This window comes from Salvelinus alpinus, chromosome 15 (assembly GCF_045679555.1).
Source record: "Salvelinus alpinus chromosome 15, SLU_Salpinus.1, whole genome shotgun sequence".
Taxonomy (NCBI): Eukaryota; Metazoa; Chordata; class Actinopteri; order Salmoniformes; family Salmonidae; genus Salvelinus; species Salvelinus alpinus.
In genome coordinates this window covers 46,009,582-46,020,648 of record NC_092100.1, presented here as the reverse complement: position 1 = coordinate 46,020,648, position 11,067 = coordinate 46,009,582, and the positions used below count along the sequence as shown (strand labels likewise).

Here is an 11,067-nt window from a genome sequence, read left to right as displayed (position 1 = left end):
TTTATGGAGCTCACAGACTAGTGAAGTAGCAGCACCGCCCCAAGCCGTCACTCTGGAGCAACCCATCAGTAAAACAGAGCTCGAGAGCTCGTTGCACCAACCAACATTCTACTGATGAATTTTTAAAATGTCTATATTGGAATTTTTTAAATCCCATGCATATTTAATGACCCGGCAAATAAAGAGATTCACACTGGACAAAGATTGGGTTCTGGGGCTTGCCTGTACCAGTTAAATAATCATTTAGTAATGGGAAACCCACATAAAGGTGTAATTTGGTGTGACTGTGAATAGGTAAATGTACATCTGTCTGAATAGCTCATGGGGGTAGCTAACTCTGTTGCTGCTGACAGCTAATCCAAATGATAGTGCTATGGAAACGCTGGCAAAGAATGGGAGTGTTGTACCAGCGAACCTGATGATAGTTGCGTCTTACGTTTCACCTGTGCACATATTACACCACAGCAGCCATGCTGCTCTTGTCTCTCTGAATGCGGCTTGTCAATATTAAATCATTCATCCACTGGGTTGGTATCAGATGAACATTCTTGGCTAAAGAGGTAGGGCTAGAGGGCTGGGGAGCTAATGAGGGAACGGTGGGGGGGTAGGCTTTAGGAAGCACACAGGTACCCCAGACCCTCTTCGCAATTAGTGTTGGAGCTATCAGATGGAGAGGAAAGCAAAGGGGGCTGTTCAGTCCTGCTGCACCCATCCACATATAGCTCACCATGCCAAGATACTGAGGTGGGGGATTGTACTCTTTCCTTCTCTCTCTCCCTCCCTCTTTCCCTGTATCTCTCTTCCCACCAAACCTTCTGGAGGTGAGCTGAACTATGCCATGCTAGGAGCTCTATCTGGTGCCTTGGACCTTGAGGAGTTCATCTGACACACCCTTAGCCTCAACCCGATCACCTTTCACCTCCACCTAGCCCCTCCTCACTTTGCCCATCATCCCCTTGCCTCCCAGTCTGATCCCCTGGTCACGCCAGAGAGGAGCAGACAGCAGAAGCCCATCTCACATCTGAGGAACGTCTGAGGGACACGTGGCACCACACAAAGGCAAAGCAAGCCCCTTTGTGCCTAAAATCTCAGGAAGAATGAGCAACCACATCTAGCAGATATTTGCTTGTCTTTCCCAGAGAAAAGCGCGCAAGAGAGAGGGGAAGATACATACTCCTGTGAAATAAAGAGAGGGAGAAGGACAGGGAGAAGCAGAGGAATATGCCTTTCGGGGGGTTTGCAGGGCTGAAGGAGCAGATTCTGAAACCAGGGAAGGAGGAGGTGAAGAATATAGTAGGAGACGGCCTGGGGAACCTGCAGAGGTGAGTATGAAAATCTCTTTGACTGAGATATGTGTGTGACTCAATGGGGTAAAAACGACACAGTGCATGTTTGATATCTACTTGAAGCAACAGATCAGATCATTTAATAAGTATATATTATTTATTTCTGAGTACTGTTAGGTATTTTATCTTAGTTATCTTATTGTATTTTAGGATCTTTATATAGCTTGGTCAATATTCTAATCTAAATTATAGTCCTATAGGCTAGCATAAAAAATCTCTATATCCACTGGTAAAACGATGCCAGTGCTATAATCCCAAACTCAGATAATTTGGTCAAAATTCTAAGAACTATGAACAAAGGCAGTGGTGGAAAACAGGAGGATTGAAGAACATTAAGCTCACCATGTACTGTACCCAGAGATCTTAGAGAACTAAATATTTAATTGTTTTGCTTGCCAGGCAATGCCAGTGATGTCATCACGAGTTTTATCTTAAGACATTGTGATGCATATTTCATATCTGATATTTCACAAGGGGAGGATGATAAATATGGAACTTCCACATATGAGGTGGATTGTTGTCTGAAAAGAGATAAACCAAGTAAGTGGGCAATTTCCTGTGAAAGGGAATTATTGCATGTTAAGAACCAGTGTTCACTGTGCAGTCTGAAATAGATACATTTGAAATTATATTTAAAAAAGTGAACTGGACAAATTAACCAACAAGCGACTAGAATTTATATTAGGGTTGTAATATCAGTACAATGAAAATGTGTCATCATTAAATGTGTGTAAAATGAATGATGTTGTCAGCTTACTTTCTATGTCATCCGTTTTATTTTAAACACTATACAAACACATGGAAAAGGCAAAGTGACATTTTTCATCAAAGTCCACAAGGATCCATGTGCAATCCCACCAAACTGGTCAAATCATTACTAGCAGGTGAAACTAAGAAATGTGAATCCAGAGAGACCAAGAGAGGAAAAGAGAAATTAAGTCTGAGCAGAATGAATCATCACATCTATCTATCTATCTATCTATCTATCTATCTATCTATCTATCTATCTATCTATCTAATAATGACATTTGAACAACAGACACAAATACATCTTCTGTTCAGTATGATCTGACTGACTACTCGACAGTCATAGAACTTCATAGACATAATGACGTCATTGACTTAATGCAGACAGGATGACATCATTTTGGTCTACTTGAGGATTTAAACAATTATATTAAAAAAACAAGACAAGCGTAAATACTTTCCACTGATAATGATCAACCATTCTCATAGCATTGTCCAGTCTATTTTAGATAGTGGAGAGCACGATCTGTGAGTTTGGAAAGAGGGATGGGGCTGGGGATGACAGGGGTGAGTTGGTATGATGGATTGGGGATGGAGAAGGCAGGGGTGAGTTGGGATGATGGATTGGGGATGGAGAAGGCAGGGGTGAGTTGGGATGAGGGCAGAGCCGGTGCCAGAATGAGTCAGTTGGACGGGCTTTCGATTTCCATAGGGTTTTTTAAAGGGAACAATTTTTCAGATGAGTTTTATAGTAAAGACATGTCATTTAACTGTACATGTATTACCTTTGAATGTGGCATGAACACAACCAGTCATAATGTTTTCATCTGATTGTCAAACAAATCACTTCAAAAAGTAGGTTACCTTCGACATTTGTCCAAAATAATTATAGTATCTGAATAGTGCACTGTGCACCCGGCTGATACAATCTCACCGGAGAACGTATCCGATCGAGCGAAACAGCGCTCCTCTGTCTTCCTATATGTAGACCATATATCTGATTGTGTCTGGCCAAAAAGAGTATGACATTCCATACTCTTTTTGGCCAGACAGCATCAGATACAGTACATGGCCTGTAAATACTGAGACCGATAGGGCGCTGTTTCGTTTGCTCAGATGCTTTATCTGTGACTGATGAGTCTTTCTGTCAATATTAAAATATTTTATTTGGACGGGCAAGGAGGTAGGGTAGGGCAGGCCCACTAAGGCCTACCCATAACATCAGCTCTGGATGAGAGATTGGAGAAGACATATGTGAGTTTAGTGGAAGGATGGGGACTGGAGAAATCAGGAGTGAGTTGGGGAAGAGAGATGGGGGCTGGGGGGTTGGTGAAGACAGGGGTGAGTTGGAGGTGGAGGGATGTGGGATCATTGGCACCCAATTGGAGGTGGCAGAGAGAACAGTCTATGACTTGTTTGCCTGGAGTCTTTGACAATTTTTTGGGCCTTCCTCTGACACCGCCTAGTATACAGGTCCTGAATGGCAGGAAGCATGACCCCAGTGATGTACTGGGCCAAACGCACTACACTCTGTAGCGCCTTACGGTCGGATACCGAGCAGTTGACATACCAGGTGGTGATTCCTCCGGTCAGGATGCTCTCGATGGTGCAGCTGTAGAACTTTTTGAGGATCTGAGAACCCATGCTAAATCTTTTCAGTCTCCTGAGGTGGGAAAGGTGTCGTCGTGCCCTCTTCACAACTGTCTTGGTGTGTTTGGACCATGATAGTTTGTTGGTAATGTGGACACCAATGTACTTGAAACTCTCGACCCGCTCCACTAGAGCCCCGTCGATGTGAATGGGGGTGTGTGCGGAACTCCTTTTCTTGTAGTCCACGATCAGCTCCTTTGTCTTTCTCATGTTGAGCGAGAGGTTGTTGTCCTGGCACCACCCTGCCAGGTCTCTGACCTCTTCCCTATAGCCTGTCTCATCATTGTTGGTGATCAGGCCTACCACTGTTGATGTTGGAGTCATGCTTGGCCACGCAGTCGTGGGTAAACAGGGACTACAGGAGGGGACCCAGTTTTGAGGATCAGCGTGGCAGATGTGTTGTTGCCTACCCTTACCACCCGGGGGCAGCCCGTCAGGAAGTCCAGGATCCAGTTGCAGAGGGAGATGTTTACTCCCAGTGTCCTTTGCTTAGTGATGAACTTTGTGGGCTCTATGGTGTTGAACGCTGAGCTGTAGTCAATGAACAGCATTCTCACATAGGTGTTCCTTTTGTCCAGGTGGGAGTGGGCAGTGTGGAGTGCGATTGAGATTGCGTCATCTGTGGATCTGTTGGGGCGGTATGCGAATTGGAGTGGGTCTAGGGTTTCCGGGATGATGGTGTTGATGTGAGCCATGTCCAGCCTTTCAAACCACATCATGGCTACCGACGTGAGTGCTACGGGGCAGTAGTCATTTAGGCAGGTTACCTTTGCTTTCTTGGGCACAGGGACTATGGTGGTCTGCTTGAAACATGTAGGTATTACAGACTCGGTCAGGGAGATATTGAAAATGTCAGCGAAGACACTTGCCAGTTGGTCCTTGAGTGCTCTGAGTACACGTTCTGGTTATCCATCTGGCCCATCGGCCTTGTGAATGTTGACCTGTTTAAAGGTTTTACTCACACCGGCTACGGAGAGCGTGATCACACAGTTTTCCGGAACAGCTGGTGCTCTCATGCATGCTTCAGTGTTGCTTGCCTCGAAGCGAGCATAAAATAAATGTATCTCGTCTTGTGTCACTGGGCAGCTCGCGGCTGGGTTTCCCTTTGTAGTCTGTTATAGTTTGCAAGCCCTGCCACATCCGACAGCTTCAGTGCCGGTGTTGTAGGATTCAATCTTAGTCCTGTATTGACGCTTTGCCTGTTTGATGGTTCATCTGAGTGCATAGTGGGATTTCAATGGGGGATCAGTGAATAGGGAGACAGGGCTGAGTTGGAGTGGAAGGATGGGGGCTTAGGGGTTTGGGAAAGACAGTGGTGACAGTCTGTGGGAGGCAGGGATGAGTAAGATTCTGCTTGCTAATAGATCATGGGATAAAATACCCTTTTGTTTTTTTACGAATGTGGGCCTTTCAAGCAAGACATCATAAAGGTTTTCTTGCACATTAAATACTTGTGAATGAATGAAGGAGTGAATGAAGTGTACATAATATAGACCTCTGAAGAGTGTGAGGTAAAAGGAATGGAGCCCAGCATCCTTGACATCAAGGGACTAATGAAGGGATATTTTTGTATTGTATGTGTGGCTGTTTTGTTTTGCTTCAGCTAATGCTTTGACACTTCAGTTCTCTTTAGGTGCACTTTGCCTGTTCTGCAGCAAATAACATGTGTATTAGTTAAGGAACCTGAGTATTTAGAAAATTCAAAAATGGCTGACTCAGTCTACATAGTGCCAAATTAGGGTTCTTTGGCTTGTAACAGTAGCGGATCCCCTTTTGGTGCTATGCAGAACCCTTTTTGACAAGGTCTAAATGGAACACATGCTGCTATAACCCTTTCCTAAGGTTCTGCAAAGAACCATTATTTTAAATATAATTACACCAAAAATGTTTTTTCAGGTTGTTTTATGAGATTGGATAGGAGTTTGCAAGAATCTCTACTGTTTGCCCATCTGTCTATCAAAGCTGCCTGGAGGAGTGCTGAGGATATCTATTACACTGTCAACCATTGAATTTGTGCTGTAGTAACCTAATGCAGCAGACACCTGAGCCCTGTTTCTTTCTTTCTGGTCCTGGCGAGAAAAGAAACTGTTCAACCAATCAAGTAAATGTGGAGGAGGAGTTAAGGTGGAGTGTTGCCTTGTTAACGTCCAAAAGTGGAAGTCGTGTCACAGGCTCTCTTTCCATTTGCCCTGAAAACGAGATGCATCAGGTTGTTTTCCGACCCCGCTGAGGATGGTGCTCTACAAACTCCACACACCAATGTAACACAAAAATACTTATTGTTGTTAACATTCAGTCCGTTTGTGATGAATGGGATGACGCTTCAAATACTGACCTTATTCCCCTGTGAATCACTACAGCTGTCCATATTCGATGGATTGAAAACATACAGTATATATAGTTAGGACATGCCATTCATTAACAATGGATCCACAGTATGTGCAAGGGAGACCAAATGCATGATAAAATACAGACACCTTGAACACCATTATCACATCTGCCCAGAGAGAGGAACTCAGGTGAAGATCTGAGGTGGCCAGATGAAAGCAGCTCCTGTTAACTGCGGGATGAGGGTCGAGAGGGATGTTGGGTAATGGAACAGGTGTATAGTCGTGGGGGGGAGGGGGAGCCAAATATCAGATGCACAGTTACCTTTTCAGAACTGCATCCTGGTTTCACCTTGTGACCTCTCATGGGGAGTAGGCGGTTGGGAGTCTCCTCCCCTTCCTCAGTTTAAATTTTTTTTTATAATACTATTGAAGACAGAAATGGTAAGATCAGGAATGGTCTTTGTGTCTTTTAAAGACTCTTTTAAATATCATAGTAGATTTAACATGAAGTGTCATTCAAGGGAATTAGGTATACAAATACTTATTGTATACACCATACTTATTTGTAGTACACTCTTCGAAAAAAGGTGCTATCTAGAACATAAATGTTTTCCTCAGCTGTCCCCATAGGAGAACCCTTTGAATAACTATTTTTGGTTCAAGGTAGAAGCTTTTTGGGTTCCATGTAGAACTTTTTCCACAGAAGGTTCTACATGGAACACAAAAGGGTTCTCCTATGGGGACAGCCGAAGAACCCTTTTGGAACCTTTTTTTCTAAGAGTGTTGGACTATGTAGTGTAGTATGACAACGTCACCAATTAAACACTTACCAATGTCCTCCTGTTGAACATTGTAGGAAGATTGACTGTTTGCTGGGTATCTGTCTCAACTTGCATGTTTTGCGTGACAGGAAAATCGATGGCACCAATGCGGACGAGGAGGACCAGATGGAGCTGACAGAGGACGCGGAACAGGTGACCCCTCGTCACAGTGCCCCTCTGTTTGATTGCGGGTGCTGCGGCCTGCCCAAGCGCTACATCATCGCCATGCTCAGTGGACTGGGTTTCTGCATCTCCTTTGGCATCCGCTGCAACCTGGGCGTGGCCATCGTGGAGATGGTCAACAACAACACGGTCTACATCAATGGGACACCTGTACTCCAGGTGAGAGAGAAAGAAATATCTCACTGACATAAACAAGACTCCATAGATTGAGGTGTGCATTATGGAGTGTGTAAAATAGAAACTTTGTAGCAGTCGTTAGGGCAATGAAGCAGCAGGAGGTAGGCAGGTAGAGGCAGGGCTCAAATTGAGTCGGACGGCACCTATGATCCAAATGAGAGCCATGCGGAGCTGAGACCTGGTACCTGCTTTGGTTATTTGAATTATGAAAAATTGTTGTCCATGTTTCATTTTCCACAGACAAAAACACGAGTAAGCTTCAGCCAAATCAGACATCCCCGTAGTAGAATAGTTTAACTATTCAATTGTTCAGCCTGTCGCATCAATGTGAGAAAACAATTTTAACCTCGAGGTGCATTCAAATTGCACGTGCCGTACAGGTAGAGAAATATGCATGCCCAGCAGTGGCGGTCGGTGCTGTCTAAGATGAGGGAGAATATATATTTTTTTTATGAGCATGGCCTTATTCTATTACAGTATATTGGATGACTGTCATTCATATTCCATTCACCCAGCTCAGTGTAACATCGAAATGTTTCGGCTACTACATGATTTCCCTATACCCATCATGACCTTGCCTATGAATTAAAGTTTACAACGTAGGTGCACAGGTTGAGAGAAATGTGAGTAATCGAGGTGATAGACATCGACACATTCAATACCGCCTTTGTACACTCTTGCCTGCATCTAGATGATCTAGGGTGTATTTATTTACGAGCGTTTCTATTGGAAGAAAATCATGTGTTTATCCCTGTTTCGTTCTGTTTGTTTCCGTTTAAGAAATGTTTTTCAACAGAGTCGGCAGAATGAATACACCCCTGATCACACGCAAACACAGTTCACTTTCATAGCAGCCACATACAAACAGTATGATCCCTTTGAGCGTTGTATAATTCCTTCTCGCATCTACGCACTCTCCTCCTCTCACTTTTTCCCTTCGCTTGTGGACTTCAGTACACAATACATCAGCTGTCTGTGAACATGCGGGAAAAAACTTTCTAAGCCAAACCTTCATATTTTAACCACTAACCCCTACACACAGCCTACATCGTCATCACCATATTAGCTAATGTTATAAATAACATAGCTACCAGAACTAACGCATTAGTAAACCCACTACAATCATGCAGTACAGTGTACAAGCAGTTTAGCAGTTACACTAGCGGGCCTTGGTGACAATAAATTAATCAAACCAAAAGCTTACCTTGACTTGGAAGAGTTCCAGTGTTGGATAGCCATAGCCAGCTAGCTAATATAGCATCCTTTTCTGTTTGAGCTGGGTGTTTGAGTAGGCTAAACTAGCTGGCTGCATACGCTAGCAAAGTAAGTGAAGTGAAAAACTGTTCAGCTGTTGTCTTTCTCTCTCTTTGAGTCAACTACTCACCACATTTTATGTACTGCAGTTCTAGCTAGCTGTAGCTTATGCTTTCAATACAAAATTCATTCTCTGATCCTTTGATTTGTTGAACAACATGTCAGTTCATGCTGCGAGAGCTCTGATAGGTTGGAGTACATCCTCCGGAAGTTGTCATAATTAATGTGTAAGTCTATGAAAAGGGGTGAGAACCATGAGCCTCCTAGGTTTTGTATGGAAGTCAATTACAAGCGTTTAATTGAGGAGGACGGAAGCTATCTGTACTCCGGCTACACCATGGTGCTAGCCTACAGAGTGCTGTTGAGGCTACTGTAGACCTTCATTGTAAAACAGTTTTAATAAATTATTTGGTGACGTGAGACGTTTTAAATGTTTGAACATTTTTATTTTTATGAAATTCACTGAGGATGGTCCTCTCCCTCCTCTGAGGAGCTCCTTCGTCCTCTGAGTAGCCTCCACTGGTCTATAGCTTATGAACCGTTTGTGCTACACATTAACGACCCCTATGTGCAAAGGTGAGATTCTCACAAGCATGTACATGTCAGATGTTTTGCTCATGTCGGTTGTTTTTTTTCAAACACAGATTCCACCACAAAGACCAGGGAGGTTTTCCAATGTTTAGCAAAGAAGGGCACCTAAGGGTAGATGGGTAAAAATAAAAATGGAAAAATTCCTTTGAGTATTAATTACACTTTGGATGGTGTATCAACCCAGTCACTACAAAGATACAGGCGTCTACTCTAGCTAATCTAACTTGATTGATAGCCTGAAATGGCTTACTGGTAGCTAATTAGGAGGTTGGGAGATTGGGAACCTAAACCCAACTTCATTAAATTGCTAAGTAGACTGTGGTGACCGTCATTCAGACAGCACATGTTTGAGCCCCACTTGTTTTGTTGCCTGTTTTGCATGTTATTTTGGCATTAATACGTGTCACATATCAGTTTGCAAACAATATAAAAAAAAATAAGAAATATTGTGTTAATAAATCTGCATTCATGGTCTCTTTTTTGTTTTCTTGAGAAAGGCAGCTCCAAAATGCAGGTGTTTCAGCCTAGCTCTGTCACGACTTCCACCGAATGTGGTTCCTCTACCTGTTCGGGCGGTGCTCGGCGGTCGGCGTCGCCAGCCTACTAGCCATCACCGATCCATGTTTCCTTTTCCGTTTGTTTTGTCTTTGGTTCATTCGCACCTGGTTTTCATTTGCTTTAATTTCTGTGTGTATATTTACCTCTGTTTCCCCGCTTAGGTTTGTGCGGGATTATTTTCTTGTTGCTTGTGGATCCTTTCCTCAGTGTATTTCGCGTGTGGTTATTATAGTAAGGTGCGTTGTGTTTTTGCGCCTTATGGGAGTACTGTTAGTTCCCATTGTCTTGGGCGTTGTTTTGGGGTATTGTACTGTACCGTGTTTTTGGACTTGCCCTTATTAAAATATACGCTACACTGACTTCTCTGCTAAGTGTATGTTGTGATGTACACTGTTAATAGCCTATGTGCCTCACCCTAATAATTTGGTCCCTTTCCTCCTCATAATTTACTTACTGTTCTGACTTGGTGGTGCACATGTAACCTATAGCTTGTTTTAGAGAAATGTAATCAAAGAATATTGTAAGAGCTTTCATTTTCTGCTTATATGCCCTCTTTATTTATCCTACGGTTCTGTCTTGGTGTACATGGAGAATACTGTAAGAACGTTCTGAATTCTGTCGCTGTACATTTCAAAAGTGCTGAACAAATTGTCATATTGACTACTTCATATATATAGTCATATTGACTACTTTATCGCTAATGTCATTAATGTCTTAATCGAAATTACAGATTGCCTCTTATCCGTTCGTCCCCCCTTATGCCATAGTTTGTACATCTCAATTGTCAGTAGAAACCACATTTGTTTATGCAAGTCAGCCATATCAGCTATTTTTTTTAAAGTTAGTAAATGAGGCTGAATGAACTGTTTCACAGCCAGACAAGGCTCTGCTGATAACCAGGTGTAGCAGTGGTAAGGAGTCACTCCATGTTGCTGAAAAGAAAGCTCTGCTATTGGGACAGCTTTATGTAGGCCCCAACAGTTTGTGGGCACCGTTTGTCACCGTCAGGGGTCAACTTTGGTTTTAGAAGTGGGGGGGGGGGGGGGGGCATAACTTATTATTACATATGTATTTTTTATCCAGTTTGATAAACACTCCAAACAGCCTACCCGAACGCTCGGAGGCATCTGCATGGTCCTAAAGCACACCAATGCCTCATTTTGTATCACATTCCAATGATAAAATTGGGGGGAACAAAAATGCAATTTAAAAATGTGGGGGGTCCCCAGTGAAAGTTGTGCCCCTGGTCACCGTTACAGTGCAATTTGTGTATTGCTTAGTGTTTTGTTGTGTAGTGGCTTGCATGCATTTAAAAAATGTTTTGGGAGTTTTCCCCACCAAGATGTACAT

At 43.2% G+C, this 11,067-nt stretch overlaps 1 protein-coding gene across 1 annotated transcript in view; it reads left to right on the top strand.

Moving 5' to 3' along the window:
• Positions 1–941: 941 nt before the first annotated feature.
• Positions 942–11,067, top strand: part of LOC139540170 (vesicular glutamate transporter 3-like) — a 41,422-nt gene continuing 31,296 nt past the window's right edge. The window contains exons 1-2 of the mRNA XM_071343767.1: positions 942–1,322; positions 6,984–7,236. Coding sequence (XP_071199868.1) covers positions 1,222–1,322; positions 6,984–7,236 — 354 coding nt within the window. The 5' untranslated portion in view covers positions 942–1,221. The remainder of the gene's footprint in view (positions 1,323–6,983; positions 7,237–11,067) is intronic.